The 22,111-nt window shown below is 45.9% G+C and overlaps 1 protein-coding gene across 6 annotated transcripts in view; it reads left to right on the plus strand.

Moving 5' to 3' along the window:
- atp11b (ATPase phospholipid transporting 11B) overlaps nt 1-22,111 on the plus strand; it is a 49,250-nt gene that overhangs the window by 17,555 nt on the left and 9,584 nt on the right. Inside the window, exons 12-30 of one of the 6 annotated variants that reach the window (XM_086176106.1) lie at nt 489-686; nt 1,848-2,006; nt 3,406-3,608; nt 4,963-5,031; nt 6,127-6,200; nt 6,762-6,865; nt 9,630-9,811; nt 11,437-11,863; nt 11,933-12,035; nt 12,120-12,265; nt 12,351-12,410; nt 12,510-12,637; nt 13,595-13,733; nt 14,127-14,150; nt 14,790-14,855; nt 16,370-16,473; nt 17,856-18,021; nt 19,083-19,168; nt 21,937-22,050. In XM_086176106.1, coding sequence (XP_086032232.1) covers nt 489-686; nt 1,848-2,006; nt 3,406-3,608; nt 4,963-5,031; nt 6,127-6,200; nt 6,762-6,865; nt 9,630-9,811; nt 11,437-11,863; nt 11,933-12,035; nt 12,120-12,265; nt 12,351-12,410; nt 12,510-12,637; nt 13,595-13,733; nt 14,127-14,150; nt 14,790-14,855; nt 16,370-16,473; nt 17,856-18,021; nt 19,083-19,168; nt 21,937-22,024 — 2,526 coding nt within the window. In that variant the 3' untranslated portion in view covers nt 22,025-22,050. Of the gene's footprint in view, nt 1-488; nt 687-1,847; nt 2,007-3,405; nt 3,609-4,962; nt 5,032-6,126; nt 6,201-6,761; nt 6,866-9,629; nt 9,812-11,436; nt 11,864-11,932; nt 12,036-12,119; nt 12,266-12,350; nt 12,411-12,509; nt 12,638-13,594; nt 13,734-14,126; nt 14,151-14,789; nt 14,856-16,369; nt 16,474-17,855; nt 18,022-19,082; nt 19,169-21,936; nt 22,051-22,111 lie in introns of those variants that run through there. The other 5 variants (XR_015108957.1, XM_086176024.1, XM_086175816.1 and 2 more) reach the window with 5 other exon arrangements.

The following is a 22,111-nucleotide window of genomic DNA, read 5'->3' on the forward strand; positions in this document are numbered from 1 at the left end:
TTCACCCCGGCTCGGCTCCGGGTCGCAAAGGTCAAACGTTTTGCCCGGAAGTCGCAGACCCGGCGCCTCCGTCCCTCCATCCCATAAAGTCATTAAGCGCCTAATGGGGATGAATCACTGATTTTGCTCCAGGGAGCCCTGCAGCGACGGCTGCGGATCCACGGCTCGCTTCGTTTCGTTATTGATTTTCATTATTGACAGGCGCTCATAAAACCTCCAGTTTAAAAGCAGGGGGGGGAAAATCTGTCCGCTGAAACACAAAATTTAAAATGATTTATTTGTCGCGAGGACATTAAACGTGCTATCCGGGCTAATAGCATCGTCGCAGCAGGTTCTCCACACGCTACATCGTAAATGATTCCACACACACACACACACACACACTTGTGTCCGGCGACGTGGAAGATAAAGATCACCCTGCGAATGAAGATGTTTTAAAACAGGTTCTGATGCGTCGAGTGTTTGCAGCCGTTCTTCCCTTTTCGCAGATCTTGAAGTTCATCTCGGACTTCCTGGCCTTCATGGTCCTCTACAACTTCATCATCCCCATCTCGCTCTACGTCACCGTGGAGATGCAGAAGTTCCTGGGCTCCTTCTTCATCGGCTGGGACCTGGACCTTTACCACGAGGAGAGCGACCAGAAGGCCCAGGTCAACACGTCTGACCTCAACGAGGAGCTGGGACAGGTAGGGCGGAGAGGACACACACACACACACACACACACACACACACACACACACACACACACACACACACACACTAACAATACTAACAATACCAGACGGGTATTTCACAACAATATCACTTTCAACTTGGGTTTTACTTATTTTATTGCCTGTTTATATATTGTATAGTTATTTTATTGCCTATATGTATATTTTATATATATATTCTCTATTTTTACAGTTTTATATTTGTATTGTCTTCCCAGGACTACAGATGGAAATTAACTATGAGCTACAATCTGGTACAAACATCTCTGCCTCTGATGTAATTGTTCACTGTCCTCAAACTTTTTAAACTAAACACACACTAGAATAATCTGTGAAACAAACGGTAAAATATCATAAATTGTGTTATATTCCAGCTTTTCCAGCAGAATCCACGGGAGATTTTATTTCTTAAAATCACCTCTTGCTTGATTCTGAAGACATCACGGGGAAAAGGAGCACATGTTTATGTAAAACTCTCAAACCTGCAAGCAAAAGAAGAATTTAACCTGGATATTTACAAGAAATTCACTTAAAAAATTGCAACTAGAAACTCCTTCAAGTATTTAAGTTAAAGGGGATAAAAGTGCGTTGATTTAGCATTATTTTCCGAAGTTAAGATACCGAACCTGGGATTGCTTTTGAAAATAATAAACAAGTATTTAATTAAAATGTACTTTATTTTAGATTTAAAGATTATGGTGATCTTGAAACATCTAAATAAAATGTTCTTTTATTTAATATTTTTGTCACTTTTTCTGCACGCACCAGGATAAAAAAAAAAAAAAAAGTTTGGCTTTTTCTACATTAATAGAACGATTTAAATAGACTTTTATGAGTTTTTGTTGCATGCAGAAATGTCATTTTATTTTCTCTGCAAAAAAAAAAAAAAAAAAAAAAAAAACATTGCATGCCGTGTTAATTCATTTTAAATTTCAAAAGTGTCGCTGTTTTCTTTACTGTGGGGAATCGACTCCAAAGTAGTTCACATTTTACATTTCTGGACGTTTCTTTTCCCGAATTTTACGCCAAATGCGATCCTCTCACAGCCAGGAATGTACGCTGTCACGCATCTCCAACAGACGCCGTCCACACTGTGTCTGACATGTGTGTGTGTGTGTGTGTGTGTGTTGCCAGGTGGAGTACGTGTTTACCGATAAGACGGGAACGCTGACGGAGAACGAGATGCAGTTCCGGGAGTGCTCCATCAACGGGACCAAGTATCGGGAGGTTAATGGCAAACTGGTGCCGGAGGGTCTGACTGATGATTCACCCGATGGTCCTGCACCAACCCTGGTAGGTTGCACGCCAACGTGCACTATGTGGTAAACGCCTCTCCAACAAAAACAAGACTGTTATGAACCGGTTTCATGTTTTTGGTGGCTTTTTCAGAAAGTGTAGATTGATTCCATGTGTAGATCCACACGCTTGGAACACATGCAGCTAATTGAACGCTAAAACATTTAGCCGATGAAATGACCGCTCAAGGTTTTGGGGGAAAAAAAAGCATTTCCCGTATGTATTTGTGGATGTTGCCCTTATGTATTTAATGAAGTTAAATTATGTTTGAGTTTCTGTGTCAATATCTCATGACACCTGCGGCCTGCATATGTAAACATAGATTTATTTAGTGATTTGTAGCCGATGCGGCTTATATTCAGGTGCGCTATTTGGGTTTCACTCTCTGAAGTGGGTGAAAAAGAAATATATTATCATGATATTCAAGTTTTTTGAGATGAATGTGTGCATATGTATCAACTCAAATGGTCATTTTGGTCTTACGGTAGCGTAAAAGTTAACCTGCTGTGGGTGAAAAGTCACCAGTTAGCCTAAACCAGGGGTCGGCAACCCGTAACACCCAAAGAGCCATTTGGACTCGGTTTCCTCGGAAAAGAAAACACTCGGAGCCGCAATTACTTTTTGACGTCTAAAATAAAGGTACCGCTGTATATATTGCTTTTTATTACCTTTACACTTTGTATAAACAAGTGTGTGGCGTGTTGCTTCTGAAATTCACAAAGTATTACGGAGAAAATTAAATTAAATTTATGTAATGAACTCATTTTGAACTTTGGGCTTTCAGAGCGTGTAGCGGAGCCTTGACCTGAATTTTAAAAATAAATCAGGAAAAAATCACTGTGTCAGTAAACAATAAAAATAAGTATTTACAAATTATCTTCATAAATATTTATTTTACCTGGTTTATGGGACTTCTGCTCCTGAACTTCTGCGCACAGCATCTGCAAATCGGGACTTTACCGGCTTCCGCGAGTGTGACGTTATTTTGAGCGGCGAAAAATAATAAATAGGATTAATATTTCAAGATCACAATAATCGCCCAACTTAGAACTAAAAGTTAAGTAAAGGAATGAACACAAATGAAATACACTCCAATTAAATATTTATAATTTATCTTCCCAAGCCGCTCGGAGCCGCGGTTGCCGACCTTTGACCCCGACCGATGTTGAAAAAGACACGGCCATTTTGAAGGAAAAGCCCGTTGTTTTGACTCCATGATGCCGTTTGACACAGTCGGACGTTTTTCCCAAATCAGCCGTACGGCGGCGTAGCGGTTAGCGCTTTTGCCTGGCAGCTAGAAGGTTCCTCCGGGTTCTCCGGCTTCCTGGCGGGATCCAACCGCCCCAGAAGTGGACGATGCATGAAAAACATACAAACTTGTCGTCTCTCCGTCCAGGTGGGCGAGGAGGAGCTGTTCCTCAAGGCGGTGTCGTTGTGCCACACGGTGCAGATCAGCTACGAGCAGCCGGACTGCCCGGTCGGCGGCGGCGGCGGCGGCGGCGGCGATCCCTTCTGCCACGTGAACGGCTTCTCCGCCAATCACATGGAGTACTACGCCTCCTCGCCCGACGAGAAGGCCCTGGTGGAAGCGGCAAAGAGGTAAAGGTTGATTATTCCAGGCCGCCGGATCACGTAGGAGGGAGATGATCGACAGGTCAAGGGGGGTGGGTTATTATTTTTCTTCTGTCGTGCATGTACGTGCACTCAGATTAACCCGCGCTGCTTATTAAGCCGCCGCCGCCGCCGCTTTGTCTTGACCATCAGACTGATCTAAATCCTCCTCCCCGCCATATTAAATTGTAGCCGCCGTTCCATCGTCTGCAGAGCGTCTGATGCAGGAGGACACTAAAACACCTGATCTGATTACACGGAAAAAAAAGAGGCTTTTTTTTTTTCTATTTTATATATTTATTTTTCCCCCTCCGGCACAGGTAGACATATCATTTCCCAGAGAGCGGCGGCAGAAACAAATAAAGTAGATTTGCCTCAAAGGACAAAGAATATTAATAACGTGACCGTATTGTGAAGAAGGGAAAAAAAATAAAACAGTGAGAATCAATAATGGTGCCAGGAAATGCATCAATATTAAATTTAATATCAAAAATCAAAATTGTGTTAAGATCCAGTCACATATCTTTATTAGCCTTTTTTTTCTTCTTTTTTTTTTTTTGTTGTTTTACCTCATTTGCTCCAAACATTCCTACAGTGATTTTTTATTTTTTACTTTTTACTTTTTTTTTCTTTTTTTTTTTTTTTTTGCTGTAAAATGCTTTAAAGTTGAAAATAAATCCACATTACAGTTGGTCTAAAATTGCATGCCTGGAGCTCGTAGCCGTGATATTAAACAGAAGGAGCAGCACGTCGGAAGTGAGATGCTTTTGTTAATCATTTACAAAAGTTCTAAGCTCAAGTTTGGTTCCAGGAAGTCGCCTCCTCTCGGGTGACCTTTTAGTTTTGTATTCCCAAGTCGAGTCCACGGTGACGTGCACCTTCAGCTCCACCGAAAAACCAAGAGTAAGACGACCCTGGAAGCTGACCATCGAATAACCATCGAATGGCCGAAGTGTTTTTATCTGTTAGCCGTTAGCCGTTAGCGAACTGGACTTATTTTGGTCCAAAATGTCGTCGTTTCCTCTGACAGGCAGCGGGCCAGAACATCTCGGTCCTCAAACAGCTAGAAAGCGGTCCTGTTTCTGCAGCGCGGTGATGTTTGTATGGGACGATGTAGCCGCTCTCCCGTTTTACGTTAAAAACCATCAGGCTGATTTGTGAGACGCTCGACAAGGAGAAAGCCTCCGATTGGATTATATCCTCATCTCCTTCGGGGAGCGGGTCGGAGGGAGGGTCGCCGTAGATAAACGTTCTCGTGAGGCTTTTAAAGGTCCGCTTAAAACCCTCCGCCGGGGAGCTTCTCCTCTGCCTTTCCTGACCGCCGTCTGTTCTTCCCCTTCAGGATGGGCGTGGCTTTCACCGGCAGCAGCGGCGACACCATGGAGATCAAATCCTTCGGCAAGTCGGAGAAGTACGTCGTACCCGGCGGGCGTCAATGCACGCTCGCCAAAAGCGCTTTCCGCGAATCCCGACGTTTACTTTGCGCCGAGAAGGTTCTTATGAGGCGGCGCAAATGTTAGCGCTTCCCGTGGAGTCTCCGTGAGGGTTCCTTCGGGTTTTACTCAATAAAAGATACCGTCATTCGTGGAGAAAGTAGCTGACGGCCTTATTTATAATATCAAGCTTGTCGCTCTTCTTTAAATGGAAGTGTCAACAAACATGTAAACATTCATAATTCAGGCTTAAGTGCTTACTGTGGATATTGATTCCTTTGTCACAGCAGCATAACAGTTGTCAAAAATCAGAAAAAATAAATATAAATAGGGAGACATGAGAAGACATCCAGGAATAAATAAGACAGCGGGGAGAAAAACAACAACATCAGGGATATTAATGGACAACATAATGGAACAGTGAGGGTGAAAAACACACCGCCAGAACCAAACGACAGTATAAATGTAGCGACACTAGCATGATATCATTAGCCGGAGGCATTAGCCGGAACAAGGCATTAGCCGGAGAAAAGACAAGAAAGTGGAGTCGCTGTTGTCGGAATAATGAAAAGTCAGGTGTTAGATGGTATAGAAGAAGCGTAAACAAACATGGCAGCTCCGCACGTTTATCCACTTTCCCCTGAACGTAACTTACAGAGGGAACATCTCGCCGTACCGAAGGCTGAGTTATTAAGCCCATAATCTCATTAGAGGAATGCATCGGAGAAAGTGGCGATCAATTTGGCGAGACGGGTGGCGCGAGGCTTTCCCAGAAGTCTTCCACGTAAACGACCAACGGAGTTTTCCCCTGCTGGCCATCCGGGGTATTGCACGTTAACGGCGCCGTAAACACACTGAAATATATCCTTTTTTTTTTTTGGTTAACACACACACACACGCCAGCATTCGGGAGGATGCAGCATCCTCCATATTTGATTTAGGTTCAAATGACGCCGGACAGAATCCCGTTTTCCACCATCGCCATTTCGATAAATATCGTACATGCGAAGATGTTTTTTGTAGGAAAATAGAGTCGGAGGTGATTCCCGTCCTTCTCCCGTCTTCTCTCCCAGGTACAAGCTGCTCCACGTCCTGGAGTTCGACGCGAACCGCCGCAGGATGAGCGTCATCCTCCAGACTCCGTCAGGTATTGTCATCTTGATGTGTTTTTTTTTTTTTAATTTTTTTTTTACGTTATTATCCGTGACTTAATCGAAGGAGGCACGGAAATCGATCGGACGGCCGAACATCGTGCGTTATTTACCGCGTATGGATTTCATTTTGTTGATTGAATACATTCCTGCGCCGTCCTTGGCTCGCTCCCAGTTTAATCCAGGAGTGGCTGCTTTGCGGCGAGAGCAACGTTCCCTGCAATTTAATTCGGAGGGCTTTACACAAGACGTGCATCACCACAAAGACCGCCGCTCTGTATTGATTTATTCCAGGGGTAAACACACACCGCCCCGCCATGGCTATTTCATAATAATCAGTGCCGATAGTTATTATGTGTGTGTGTGTGTGTGTGATGTTCAGGCCAGTAAGAAGTTGTTATGATGTGAATCTGGAGAAAGTGGAGATGTTGTGGATTCAAAAGCATTCCTTCCATTTGCATACAAACGGCGTCGTTCTCGCTTCCCGACCGGCTTTGCTTTCTTTCTGTTTTCTTTATTTTTATTTTTATTTTTCTTTGGCCCCGACACCTTTTCAGGAGGCAACCTGCTGTTTACCAAAGGAGCCGAGTCGTCGGTCCTGCCGTTCACCACCAGCGGCGAGATCGAAAAGACCAGGCTGCACGTGGACGAGTTCGCCTTGGTGAGAAACGCAAACGTTTCCAGTCAAATATTTGCGTTCAATCTGACCCCGAGTCGCCGCTACTGTCGTTTCAGATGAATTAGTCACAGATTTGATGGAATCGATGCATAAAATAGAGCGGAACCTTGACTTACAAGTGTATCGGCTTTCCCGGAGCCGAGCCGTCGCTCGGCGGATTTTTTTTTTTTTTTTTAGCTAGAATCTGAGTTAAGAGCGAGACGGAAGAGAAAATCAGGGAAACGCGAGCGAGGTGTGCGTCCGGTGGACTCGTCAAGAAGACACGGAGAAGTTGTTGTCGCTGAGATACGATGATGGAGAGCATCATCTGGGAGAAAGCAGAGACATTCGGGGGTTAATATGGCGGACGGATGGGACGCTAATGAAGGTTAGCCACATGTGCTAGTTACAGGACTGTCTCAGAAAATAAGAATATTTTGATAAAGTTCTTCATCTTCTGTAATGCAATTACAAAAAGAAAAATGTCATACGTTCTGGGTTGATTACAAATCGACTGAAATATTTCAAGCCTTTTATTATTTTAATATTGCTAGTTATGGCTTACATCTTAAGAAAACGCCAAAATCTTATCAAAAATATTAAGATATCATAAAAAAGTAATTTTTGTTTTTTTTTAATGCAATTACAAAAAAGAAAACATGTCATACGTTCTGGGTTGATTACAAATCGACTGAAATATTTCAAGCCTTTTATTATTTTAATATTGCTAGTTATGGCTTACATCTTAAGAAAACGCCAAAATCTTATCAAAAATATTAAGATATCATAAAAAAGTAATTTTTGTTTTTTTTTTAATGCAATTACAAAAAAGAAAACATGTCATACATTCTGGATTCATTACAAATCAGCTGAAATATCGCAAGCCTTTTATTATTTTAATATTGCTGATTATGGCTTACATCTTAAGAAAACGCCAAAATCTTATCAAAAATATTAAGATATCATAAAAAAGTAATTTTTGTTTTTTTTAATGCAATTACAAAAAAGAAAACATGTCATACATTCTGGATTCATTACAAATCAGCTGAAATATCGCAAGCCTTTTATTATTTTAATATTGCTGATTATGGCTTACATCTTAAGAAAACTCCAAAATCTTATCAGAAATATTAAGATATCATAAAAAAGTAATTTTTGTTTTTTTAATGCAATTACAAAAAAGAAAACATGTCATACATTCTGGATTCATTACAAATCAGCTGAAATATCGCAAGCCTTTTATTATTTTAATATTGCTGATTATGGCTTACATCTTAAAAAAACTCCAAAATCCTATCTCAAAATCTTCTTTAATGCAATTAAAAAAACTAAAATGACTTTTTCATGACATTCTAAATATTTTGAGAAGAGATTTTTGAGTTTTCCTAAGCTGTAAGCCATAATCAGCAATATTAAAATAACAAAAGACTTGGAATATTTCGATTTGTAATCAATTGCATTTTAGAAGATAAAGAACTTTATCAAAATATTCTAATTTTCTGAGACAGTCCTGTACATTTAGCAACACTCTGCAGCATTAAGTGTGAATAAAAGCCGGCTAAAAATGACTAAATAAATCTATGTACATATACAGGCTGAACATGTCTATAAGCTGCAGGTGTCCAAGTGTAACATGAGATATTTACATATATTTACACAGATATTTATATTTGTTTTAACCCTTTAAATAAATACCAGTAATATCCACATATGCTTTTTTTTCCCCAAACAGTGGCTGTAAACATGGCTGATGGAAAAGATGAATATTAGATAACACAATGAAAAGTCCATCCGTCCATTTTCCATCCCCGCTTTGTCCTAAAATATTAGCTGCATGGTTGTTTGAGCCGAAGTGTTCAAAGTTTGGGAAAAAGTATCAGCTTATAGTCCGGAAGTGACGCTCAGTTAAAGGATGGAGCTCCAGATGATCTCCAGCAACCCACCTTCAAGGTTAACACACCTCGTGAAAACAATTCATCTCTTCATATTCCTTTTTATCATGTATTATTATCTATTGATAAAGTACCGTATTTTCTGGACTATAAGGCGCACCTGTAAATAAGCCGCATCCGCTCTATTTAAAAAAAAATTAAAAAAAAATAAAGAAATACACAAGCCGCACCAGGCGATAAGCTGCAGATATCTATGCTGGAAAGAAATGTCCTCCAGGACATTTTCAAGTTCAGGCCACCTGCTTTTATGTCCTCTGAAAGCTTTTTTCGACTTCTGGCACTGCATGAGCTCTTCCCGCTGCCTCCAACGTTGAACGTAAACCTTGCATCATACCGGCTTCTTCTTGAGGTTTCCATGATGAAGGTGCGAGGATTTGGAAATAAGTTCGTCATTTGACGTGTTCTATCTGCTCACTGCATCGATTTATACGTCTTATCTTATTTTGGATTCTGTGGAAAAATCCACGGACGAGCCGCACTTTTGTTTACGCCGCACGGTTCAAAACCTGGGGAAAAAGTAGCGGCTTACGGTCCAGAAAATACCGTACTTTTTTCTTATTAAAAAACACGTCACAAAAGCGCGATTCCGTAACAGATTCATCGCGTTTCGATTCGTTTCAACGCGGAAATTGAATTTGACACACGAGCAGGTGGAGTCACAAGCTCGGTCACGGAACCGATCCGATCCTAAGTCGCCATCTTCACCAACCCGGTGTTTCGCAAGTGACTGTCGCTTTCTCACGCACAAAAACTAAGTCACGGTACTTAATGGTCATGTGTTTCGCGTTTCACGCATGTGTCTTTGCCGTTGGTAGAAAGGTTTGCGGACCCTGGTGGTCGCGTGTCGCCGCTTCAGCCCCGAGGAGTTCATCGACGTGGACCGGCGTCTGAAAGGCGCCCGCACGGCGCTGCAGCAGAGGGAGGAGCGACTGCAGGAGGCCTTCGGCTACATCGAGAGAGACCTGCATCTCCTGGGAGCCACCGGGGTGGAGGACAAGTATGGGCGCTAAGAACTCGCTTCAGATTCACCGACGCTCTTCCTCGACCTTGTTGATGTCCATGCTAGCTTTAGCTTTTGCTGAAGGAGGAGGACGATCCCAAAGCGGGAGTGGGTTTTGAAAAAGGGACGGACGTTTTTAGGAAAAGCTTGTCGTGTTTGAGTCCGTGATGGTATTTGATACGATCGGGTGTTTTGCCAAATCGGCTGCAAGGCGGTTAGCGCTCCTGCCGCGTAGCGAGAAGGTCCCTGGTTGGATTCCCTCCTGGGTCTGCAGGGGTTCCTCAGGGTTGACATCTGAAATTTCGTAAGTGCCGGGTTTTTGGGCGGGTCTAAATTATGGTGGCTTGTTGTGTAAATGGAGTGTAAGAGGGGTTGTTATGCTAATGGAGTTGGAACAAAAGAGCAACTTCATGGCATCACCTGGGTTGGAATGTGTAAACAAAGCGGTGAAACCTGTTGGATCACATGAGCCGGTTCTGCTGGTGGGTCTTTCCTGGTTTCTTGGAGGCTCTAGAAGGTCCCGGTCCGTGTGTGCAAGTCTTGCGATTGATCCCAATACGTTTGTGAAAGGTTGAAGCCTCCTGACAAAGATGGCTCCTCTCACCCGGCTCTCCAACCATCTTCTCTGACCAGAATATGGACATTGCTGTCTTCAAGAAGACTGGCCCTTGTCCTTCAGGTCTAGGCGGACTTTCCGGAGGTGGTGTCTCCTCCCTTACACCTCCGCAGATCAACTCCTCCAAGCCTGGATGACTGAGACCCTCCACAGACATGTTCCTCAGGGTTCTCCGGGTCCAAAAACATCCAGAAGGTTCATCGGAGACCCCGCAGTTGTATGTCTGTGTAGGGGGCCCTGTGATTGGTCCAGGGTGAACCCCGCCTCCAGCATCCCCGTGAGCCTGAACGCACGATCAGCCAATCAGATCGTTCACGAATGAATCAATTGGAGATGAGACGCAAACCGTCGGCTTGTTTTCCAGCGTAGATGTTCTCCTAAGAACATCTAAGGACGGCTCTCAGAAGTACTTGACGTTATCTGGGTGCGAAGGGGATCCACGGCGGAGGATAAGAACGAGTTGTTTCGCCGTGGCTTCCGGTCAGAGCAGGCTGGACCTGCTGAGGAGACTCTGCTGCTGGAGAGCAGGACCTTCTCCTGAGGACCTTCTTGGACAAATTGCCGAAGCAGGCCAGCAGCAGCAGCGTGAAGGTCCAAACGGATTAAAACCAGGAAGCGATTTGCGTGTTTGCATGTGCGCGGGTCGTCACAGCCAATCAACTTCCTCCATCTCCTCTGCATCCTCTTCTCTCACGACCTCACTTCCTGTCCTCCATCCGTGAACCTTCTCCCCGGTCTGCCTCCAGACCTCCTCGTACCTCAGCACCCCTCCATCCAGATCTTCTCCACCCTTCCTCTGTCCATGTCCGAACCATCTCAATGTGTCTTGATCTCAAGAACGTCCACCATGTGCGTTCCTCCTCACCCCCAGAGAGGAACCTCCACGTCTTCCTCTTTGACCCGTGCACGTATCTTCTGCCACCTCCACATTCTGAGCTGGTGTTGGGTTGAAGGACCCTCGGATGAAGCGCTACCACTTTCAGATGCTCATTCTTCTCCTTCTCAGGCTTCAAGACAAAGTCCAGGAGACCATCGAGGCTCTTCGTCTGGCGGGCATCAAAGTCTGGGTTCTGACGGGGGACAAGCACGAGACGGCGGTCAGCGTCAGCCTCTCCTGCGGCCACTTCCACCGGACCATGAACATCCTGGAGCTCCTGCAGCAGCGCTCGGACAGCGAGTGCGCCGAGCAGCTCCGCCGGCTGGCCAGAAGGTCGGGCCGCGTCCTCCGCGTTCGCACGAGAAGACCGCCTCCTCGCTCACCGGCCGATCTTCTCCTCAGGATCAAGGAGGACCACGTGATCCAGCACGGCCTGGTGGTGGACGGGGCCAGCTTGTCGTTAGCCTTGAGGGAACACGAGAAGCTTTTCATGGAGGTGTGCAAAAACTGCTCGGCGGTCCTCTGCTGCCGCATGGCCCCGCTGCAGAAAGCGAAGGTACACACACACACACACACACACACACACACACACACACACACGATCTTAGTGATAGTCTTCATCCAGGTGGTGCGCCTCTTGAAAACCTCCCCCGAGAAACCCATCACCTTAGCGATCGGCGACGGAGCCAACGATGTCAGCATGATTCAAGAAGCTCACGTCGGCATAGGTAAACGCCGTCCGCGTCCCCGCCGCCGCCGCCGCCGCCTCGGCTTCCACCCACACGCGTGTGCTTTGCGTGTTCCCTCGCCAGGAATCATGGGGAAAGAAGGTCGCCAGGCCGTGAGAAACAGCGACTATGCAATTGCCAGATTCAAGTTCCTGGCGAAACTCCTGTTGGTCCACGGCCACTTCTATTACATCCGAATAGCTACACTTGTACAGTACTTTTTCTACAAGGTGAGACGCGCCGTCGTGGCTTTGCTGTTTTGTTTTCGTGTCGCGGGTCGTCTGCGCCGCCGTAACGCTCCCCTTCTCTTTGCAGAATGTGTGTTTTATCACGCCGCAGTTTTTATACCAGTTCTTCTGTTTGTTTTCGCAACAAGTAAGTCTCGATCTCCCCCCCCCCCCCCCCCCCGTTTCACCCTCACAGGTTATTAAAGCGTGATGTTCTCTTATTTTTTTTTTAATTTCCTGTCCGCAGACCCTGTATGACAGCGTTTACCTGACGTTGTACAACATCTGCTTCACCTCGCTGCCCATCCTGGTGTACAGCCTGTTTGAGCAGCTGGTTCACCCTCACGTCCTGCAGAGCAAGCCGGGCCTGTACAGGTAAAACGCTGTTTTAAAGTACCCTCATTTCTGGACTATTGGGCGCACCTGAATATAAGCCGCAGCGGCTAAAACAACAAAATAAATGTGTGTACATATACAGGCCGCACTTGTCTATAAGCAGCATGATGTACCGGAAATGCGTTTTTATCCAAAAAGTGTCTGTAACACGGCCGATGAAAAAGATGAGTTAAAAATAAGACAAGGAAAAGTCCATCCATGCGTCCTTTTTCTGATGTCTATCCGCACCCAAACCGCTAGAGTCGTCTTCTTCCCTGTCGGAATTGAACGGGCTCAGAATTTCACGCTTGTTTCATCGGTCCGATGTGACGAGCCCCAAAAAATCCATTAAATTAGCCGCGTCGTTGCGGTCAAAGCACTAAAAAAAAAAGAGGCCGGACATGACGGGAGACCTGAGCAGAGGTCAGAGGGCATCAATGTGGGTTTTTTTTGGTTTTGACGAGCCCAGATCTGAGTTAGCGGCGAGCGGGATGAGCGTGTCACACCCGCGTGGCTGCTAGCTGCTAGCTAGCGAGCAGCAGGCTAGCTAGCAGCCCAGTGAAACTGAAGACGAAGCAGGAGATGTTTACGGGGATTTGTTGTAGCGGACGAGGCGTGGGAAGAGCCGTCCAAGCCGGTCGCGGACGGTTTGACGGTTTTAGACACAAATTTTAGACGTAAACTCTCGCAAAGTTACATTTAGCAACAGAATGTAGCATGAAATGTGAAGCCAGGAAGTTAAGGCTAGAGCACCAAATGGAAAACTCCTCCACTTTGTCTGATATTTAAGACAAATACACTGAATAAAATTATTTCTTTACATTCTCTCTATCATGTCTCATTAGTTTTGAAACATTATTTGTTATTCATAAAGTACATTCTTCTTGTTTAAAAACAAGGAACGGATTAACGGCCTTCCATTTGAGCGGGTCATTTTTTTTTGTATTTTTCTCGCAGAGACATCAGCAGGAACGCCCTGCTGTCCTTCCGGACCTTCCTGTACTGGACGGTCCTGGGCTTCTGCCACGCGTTCGTCTTCTTCTTCGGCTCCTACGTCCTGATGGGGGAGGACACCACGCTGATGGGCAACGGCCAGGTGCGTCGTCGGGTTTTTACGCCGCCCATTTACCATATTTTTGCGTGCATGTCCCGACCAGCGGCTGGTGGCATGTCTCTCTGCAATCACTCTGTCCCGTCATCCTCGTTATTATTATTATTATTATTATTACTATTATTACCACTGTTATTATTGTCGTTGTTATTCAGAAAGGCATCTAATGATCCTCCCAGCATCCGTGTCGTCCACCCATCGCATCGCAGTTTGTGGTGCTTTACTGTGTCATGGATGTATTCTGTCTCCTCGCTCCATCCTGAAGTTCGCTGCGGGAGAAAGAACTCACTCTTCCTCCTTTTTCTTGCTTATCTTTCTCTTGTACGTTGTGTTGATTACTCTTTTTCCCCTCTGCCTTCACACCGTGCATGTCTTCAGATCTTGCGAGCTAACAGGCAGCTGGTAAGAGTCTGCTCTTCAGTCGGATGCACGTATCTGGGGGGGTTGATGATAGAAGCTATATTTTGTTGGTATATTACAGCTATTTTCTCTGCACAAATGTAAAAAACACCCCAAAAAAAAAAACACCCGAACCCCCTTTTTTTTTTTTTTTTTTTCTTAAACTTTATGTCAGCCGTCTCGGGCTAAAAATTCTCCATTTTTTAATATCTTATGATACATTTAAACTCAGAGCGAACTTATTCGGACTTTGGACGTATCAATAATAAAATCAAAAAACAAACCCCACTATGATTCATCTTGTAAACAGGAACTTTATCGTCCACTTTCCTTATTAAGAGATGCTCCTTATTTCTCCTGCAGGGCCGACAACGAAACAGTGTCGTCACACACACACACACACGCACACACACACACACACACACACAGGGGTTTGATAGAAGAAAATACCCACGTACTGACCTCGGTGTTGTAGCTGCCATGTATTAGTTAGTGAGATTAACCAACCATCCACGCACTAATTCCGCCATATAGCCATATTGCTTATATTTGTGTCCGTGCATGTCGACGGCGCCACGGTGTCACTTGTGCACGTCCCTTTTGTGGTGGGGTTCGCTGACCGCCCGCCGTCTTCCCTTCTAGATGTTCGGTAACTGGACCTTTGGAACGTTGGTCTTCACCGTCATGGTCATCACCGTCACGTTAAAGGTAGGTCCCGACGCCTCTTTTCGGCTAATTTATGGATTTTTCGGGGCTGACGGCATTTCATCGTCTTCTATCTCTTCGTATCCGTGACACTTTTCCCCGCCCATTCCAACCTGCTTGAGGAGCATACCTCCACATCTCCAGACGTTCCTCCGCCTGTTCCCTGCTCTCGCTGCAGATCACGATGTCGTCTGCAAACAGTGCAATTCCATTTAATACCCCGCGCTGTCTTTCCGTTCATTATCCGCTGCAGTTCAACTCTATAGCGCCGCAATCTTTAATGCACTTTGTACTTAGTGTGTCTTAATTCTACTGGTATTTTATTCTGACGGCGAAGAGGACGACTTTAACGGTTTTAGTGACTGAGTTAGCGATAGGCCGGAGGACAAAGCAGGGGTAGAAAATGGATGGACTTTTCCTTGTCTTATTTATTATTAATCCTTTTCAGGCACTGTTCGGAAAAGGGCATTTCCAGCCAGTATTTGTGGATGTTACCATTTATTCAAAAAAGATTAAAACAAATGTTTGTGTGTAAATATGTAATCCCGTGGACGTCTGCGGTCTATATATGTACACATGGATTTATTTAGTTACTTTTAGCCGGTGCGGCTTATACTCAGGTGCGCCCAATAGTCAAGAAATGACTGTGCGAACAAGTACTTTTTATATATTTGCAAAATCCTTGTGTGTGAACGTGATCTTGACTTCAGCCATCCGTCAGGCGCGATAATGATAATATCCTGGTTTCTTCATGGGTTAGTGGTTGAGTGTGTGTGTGTGTCTGTCGGAGCTGCGGATCCAAACAGAACGTCCGAGGTGAAAATGCAGAAAGACCAAAAACCAGACCGATGAATCGTAGAAGTTGAAGCGTGTTTCCTGAAAGCTGGCGGGTTCTTTAATAACTTAATAAGCTTTGAACGTCTGCTTTTAAATTGGGTTTTAAGTCTTCCTGTCGTCCGGGGAGATCCAGAGAATCAAATGAAAACTGTTTTTATTCCTTCCGTCCCCGGACTTGGAATCAAGATCCAGATTCTCTAATTGAATCCTGAGGAGGATAAATTTCCGCCGTGCTCATTTAGACGGACGCAAACGCAAACGCAGGCACTGACTCACCTTTGGCTTCGGTGACGGCGCTTCCAGAATCGTCCGTTTTGCATTTCATTATCCGTGAAGAAAGACTTTTAGTGTGGTCGTAAAGGGCGGTACAACAAAACACACCCGCGGCTGAGATAAACAATCATTTCTTTGCATTTCAATGTTCTCACAGTACTTAATATATTGTTTTTGTTATTGTTTTTTGGCTAGTATGACAACTTTGATCTCCCCCTGGGGGTGAATGAAGTCACAATTGTACACATTTATTTTACAACCAAGCCGAAACTAAAAAAAAAGCCCGAGTTTGAAGCTTCTTTTTCCTCCCGTCTGGATCTGCGGGTCAGCTGGCGGTGCAGTGGAGGAACACCTCGCGCTGTTTGGACGCGGGTTCCTGCTGATCAGCTCCGTCTTTGTCTCCACAGCTGGCTCTGGAGACCCAGTTCTGGACCTGGATGAACCACTTTGTGACCTGGGGTTCAATTGCCTTCTATTTCATCTTCTCTCTCTTCTACGGAGGCATCATCTGGTAAGATCGGCACACACACTTTCGTCCTTCGCGTCTCGCCGTCGTCTCCCGCACGTCACCGCGGTAACAACCAGTGCGGAGTTGTTAGCTGCGATGCTACGATGCTCCTGCTAGCTGTGCGTGCATCTCCCACCGCGGGGTTTTGTCGCTGCGTAAAAGCGCCGATCCAGCCGAAGCCTGCGATCGCCGGGAAGAATTACCGTATTTTTCGGACTATACGTCGCTCCGGATCATACGTCGCTCCAGCCAAAAATGCATAATAAAGAACGAAAAAAAGACACATAAGTCGCACTGGAGTATAAGTCGCATTTTGGGGGGGGATTTATTTAATAAAATGCAACAACAAGAACAGACATGTCATTTAAAATTTTAATGACGAACAATTTAAAATAAAAATAGAATAGAGGCAACAACAGGCTGAACGATATGCTTACATTACATGACACAACTGAGAAAGTGCTCGGTATGTTAATATAACATACTAACAGTTATTCCGATAACTCTAGCATAAATAACATGCTAAGAAATTTACCAAAACCATCCGTGTCACTCCAAGTAACTAAAATCCCACGAAATCTTCATCCTCGGTGTCACTTCTCATCACCTCCGCTAACTCCGGAGGTAGAAGATGCGGCGCTTCCTCTTCTACGTCACTTCCGTCAGACTCTTCGTCACTTCCGGTTCCAACTATTCCAGCCTTTCCGAATCCTGCCAGAACGGTTTCGGTCGTCACCGAAGCCCATGCTTTTTCCATCCGTTCGATAACTTCCACCAAAGTTGCACGGCGCATTCTGTGGCCACCTAGCTTTTAGCTCGCCATTAGCTTTTTACGTTGTCTTCATTTCAGTTAGAGTTACCTCCGCTTTTCGCCCGTCTCTTACAAGCTTCTGGCTAACTCCAAACTTTCTCTCTGCAGCTCGATTACTGTTTTCGGCCGCATATTTTACTACTCGCAGCTTGTAATCGGCGGAATACGATTTCCTTTTCGGTGCCGTTTTTGTTAAGTTCTTCGCTAATGTTGAAATTATTGTCACAGGCCTACAGCTTCTCTTGCGGTTCAGTGTGAAAATAACATGTGAAATGATATACCGGTAATAATGTGTTAAAAATTTCACACATAAGTCGCTCCAGAGTATAAGTCGCACCCCCCCCACCAAACTATGAAAAAAAACGCGACTTATAGTCCGGAAAATACGGTAATAACAGAACAGCGCGTCCTCTGCGGGGGGGAAAAAGTACCGCATTTGCAGTATTTTCGCCGGAAATTTAAAATCCCCGATCGCCCGCGCGTTCTCCGAATCCCTCGGCGGGGTCTTGAAGGTCCTCCCGGCCTCGTGCGCTCCCAGCCGTGAACGCCGGTCTCCCTCCTCGCCCTCCCGCAGGCCGTTCCTCCACACCCAGGACATGTACTTCGTCTTCGTGCAGCTGCTGTCCAGCGGCTCGGCCTGGTTCGCCATCATCCTCATCGTCATCACCTGCCTCTTCCCCGATGTGGTGAAGAAGGTCCTCTACCGACACCTGCAGCCCACCAGCACGCAGAAGAGCCAGGTAGGGTGTGTGTGTGTGTGTGTGTGTGTGTGTGAGAGAGATAACAGAAGCACCCTCTACAGGTTAAGTGCAATTAAAGATGTGATTGACAGCAGCTGTGGAGTGACCTCGGTCACCATGGAGACGTAAGTAGGACACGTTAGAAAGTGAATGTTTAGTTTTCTGGCAGCTTTCGCGGATTCCGTGCACGACCGTTAGCTTTAGCCTGCTGACCGGAACCGTCTTTTTCAAGACTATTTGGGATTTTCCCGGGAAAATCGCAGCTCGAAATAACGCCTGCGGGATAATAACACTTTAGTCATCGCAGGTTTTTTCAGTAATTACAGATGAATCGGTTGAATTCCTCCCGTGACCGAGCTCAATGTGCTCGGATGTCAAAATTCAAATTTCCTCCTTAAAGTGAATAGAGAACTTAATAATCACTTTGAATAAATCACTTTATTAATAACAAATGTGGACCCTGATGACGCTTCCGACGCCTCGTCGCGTGACGTAAACATCTCCTGCCGTCTCTCCGGCGGCGCGTCCCGCTGTTTTTTAAACGCCACTTCAAGGACAGCGGCGGCGTCACGGCAAACTGGAGTCGATGGACTCAGAAGTCCAGGTTCCACTGTGTAATACGACAATGTGGAAATGGCGGTCGTGTATAATTTCCACATTAGAACATGACAAGAGCCTGCAGGAAGCCATTAACCCAATTAAACTCGGAAGAAAATGTCATTGGAAAGTTTATTCTAATTTTTTTTTTCTTCTCTCTTTCTGCAATCATGGCCATAAAAGCCATTTTCAAGAGCACGTTGTTTGCTTGCACACACACACACACACACACACACATTTGTCTGGCAGGCAACTATTTTTCTCTTCTCTTAAATGTTTCCCAGAAAAAAAACTTGTGAATGTTGTTTTGTTTCTGCTCTAACTTTTCTTGCGCTTGTCTTTGAGAGTTGGTGTTTCTTTCTCTGTGTGTGTGAGTGATTCGGCGTGCGTGACCTCTAACCACTGGTGTGTGTGTGTGTGTGTGTGTGTGTGTGTGCCCTCCCTCTCCTCTCGTCCCGGTGTAGATGTATTCCAACCGCGTGGCGATAGGTGATGACTTCATCGCTCTTCAGCCTCTGTCCCGAGCCAAGAGCCAGCTGGGCAAACTTAGGTAGAGGAGACCGGGAATCCGTCCGCATGATGCTAATATTCCCCGAGGGCAATATTCAGCAATATTTCTACGTGCACGTTCAAGTTACGGCGCCGGCTGCAACTTAGCCGTTAGCCGCCGTAGCTTGATTTTATGCTAATTATGGCTGAAAGTTGCGTGAATGCGAATTCAGCCGTCGCTTCTTGAGGCGAAAGCCGGAAAATAAATTGTTTTGCACGCCGATCGATTTCTGTATTTTCAGCCGTCAAATTCAAACGACGACGCAAACCATTGGATCCGCAGAGACGAACTCGTTCACCGAACGCAATCCGTGTTTTGTTTTTTTTTAATATCGATATAAACATCAGGGTCCTGGAGACGCACGCGCTTCCTGGCTTCGCTTTTGTTTTCAGCTCAACGCTAATCGCCGCCTCTGTGTGGAAACATTGCTCGATGGAGAATATTCGCGAATATCGGATCGACGTTCCCGTGAACGCATGCACTGCAACAGCCAATCAGCATTCGCCGTGTGTGGAATACAGGAAAGCCATCATGTCACGACATCAAGCATCCCAGCCATCGCATGTGGTCGTTTTATCTTTTTAATAACTGGCTTATAGAAATAATCAAGACCTCCATTCTCCCGCATGACCCGTCCGCCGTCCCAGCATGAACGAACCATGAATGCGCCTTTTCTCCCAGGAAATGTTGGTCACCCGAGGGTGCGATCAGACGGCTGCACGCCGGCATCCCATGTAGCCTCCCCCCCCCCCCCCGTCTGCGCCCGGCATGGTACGGTCCGACGCCGCCCGGCCGGCCCTCCGGATGGAATCCGGTTTGTTTACATGCATGACTCGGGGTCGAACCGGCCGGACTGGCGGTGCATGGCCGACCCCGGGGCGGCGGCGTGAGCCGCACGGCTCGCGGAAGCACGATAAGGCAGCCGGGTCGTCGTCGGACGATGTCCGGAAGTGCAGCACGCCGCTCTTATCGGTGCGAGCATCACGCAGCCTCAGCATGAGCGGCTCGGAGGAAATACGGGAAATGTGTCTGACATGGCTGGAATTGAGTTTGTGCGCTTTGTGGCCTCGATGTTGGAGACGCTCCTATTTACTTGATGTGATTATTCATGAAATCTACTTTTTTTTAAACATTTTTTTTATGTAGTTCTGTTACGATAGCCGATAATCACGAGATTCCGTTTGTACGCAGAGGGGTTTCTGGGCGTTCGCAGGACACGGCGGCGCCAACGCGATAAAAACCGCCTTGTTTTATTGAGAAACACGTGACGGCGTCGATACTTATTGCGTTTGTTTAAATTGTCGTCAATGAATCTTGAACCGTTCCAAGGCAGCATTCATGCTAAAACCAGATGGGAATGGGGGATAAAATAAAAAACATACCTATTTTCACCCGTTACACCGTGATGAAAACAAAACTCGCCGATGAATCGGAGTCATTTTGTTCGATTCTTTCAATCGCTGAGAGTCGTCGGTTGTTTTTATGTGATTATGTCATATAGTATAATTCATTCAGTGTTGTTGAAGGAATTCTAGATTCTTTCAGCAGCTTTTTTAATTAGATTTCGGGGAGGTAATCACAGCGATCCTGCAGCGGCTCCTCCGAGCCCACCGTAGACCCGGCGGCAGGTTAATTGGTTTGGATTCTAATAAACTTTCTCTTATCTGCGTCAGAAGAAGCGTTTCTCCCCAGAGATATCTTCTTTTTTTTTCCAGCTTCGTTTTGCTTATTGGTCGTTCGGTCGCTCACCTGTTAATGATTTCCACGCCAGCGTATTCGCTCGGCAATTCATTTGTCGGAGTGAATCGCGGTTCTTTCAGAAGGCGTGGTTTTTATCGAGGTCCGCAAACCGGTGACGTCGTCTCTTGTTTCATTCCCCATCGTCTCGTCTTCGGACTAAATCTTGAGGCGAAAGGTAGCGCAAAGGGCGAAGCCTCCGACCGTGCAGCCGGGAACCCCTCAGCGGCTGATTCGACCGCTTGCTTGTGAGCTGATTTAAATGTTCGGTCGGTTTATTTCAAAAGGTATGCGCGAGCTGCTCGGTCTTGCAATGAGTCTGAAAGTCCAATTCTGGATCCTCGGACTTTTGTTTAGGAGTGAAAATTCAAATGATGACACAACTGAAGTTGTAGTCTGCGTGATATGTTTACGTCCGAAACAAAGATAGTGCAAATATTGCAACGCTGGAACTTGGCGCCGATGACAAAAACCAATAGAATGGGCTTTCAATCGTCCCCACAATGGGGGTGTTTCAGAAAGTGCGGTGGAGGTAGTTAAATCATTAATGTGGTAAGATAAAACAGTAGCATATATAAAAAAGAAATCCTCTTGACGATTCAGAAAAGGAAAGCAGCGTCCGCCTGCAGCAGCAACACGAGCGAGGGTGTGTGTGTGTGTGTGTGTGTGTGTGTGTGAGCGGATGAAGGAAGGAAATGTCAAAAGACGCTAACGGTGTTGGATTTGCGTCCGGTTAGCAGCGCGATTAAATTAGCATCATTAGCATAAGTCAAACAGGTGATCTGATGTGATAAGCGTGTCCAGGCGGGCCGAATCTGCATGAAAAAACACCTCGAGGTTCATTGCAGGACCGAACGGACGCCTTTTTTTTTTTTTTTTTTTTTTTGCGGCGTCCTTCTTTTAGCCGACAGTCCGGCATGACTTGACAGTTGCTGTTTTGAGCGCGTGACCTCCCGGCAGCTCACCTGGCCGGCCGACGGCCTCGGCGACCCGGCCGGCGAGCCTCACTGTAAGCATCTTGTGTCCTTCAGATGGAAGAGGGCGAGGGTTCAGTCCGCCCAGAATATGACTCTGTTAAAGCCCAGCGGAGCCCAGGGGAGGACAATCGGCGCCTGCTAGCTGCTTATCCTCCCCGCGCTGCCCCCGGCCCAGAACCCCTGCTCCCCCTAGGTAGTACCCATCTTCACCGGCATCAGCCCCCTGGTC

This window comes from Fistularia commersonii, chromosome 1, assembly GCF_037954325.1.
Source record: "Fistularia commersonii isolate RoL2024-O1a breed Wild chromosome 1, RoL_Fcom_v1.0, whole genome shotgun sequence".
NCBI lineage: Eukaryota > Metazoa > Chordata > Actinopteri > Syngnathiformes > Fistulariidae > Fistularia > Fistularia commersonii.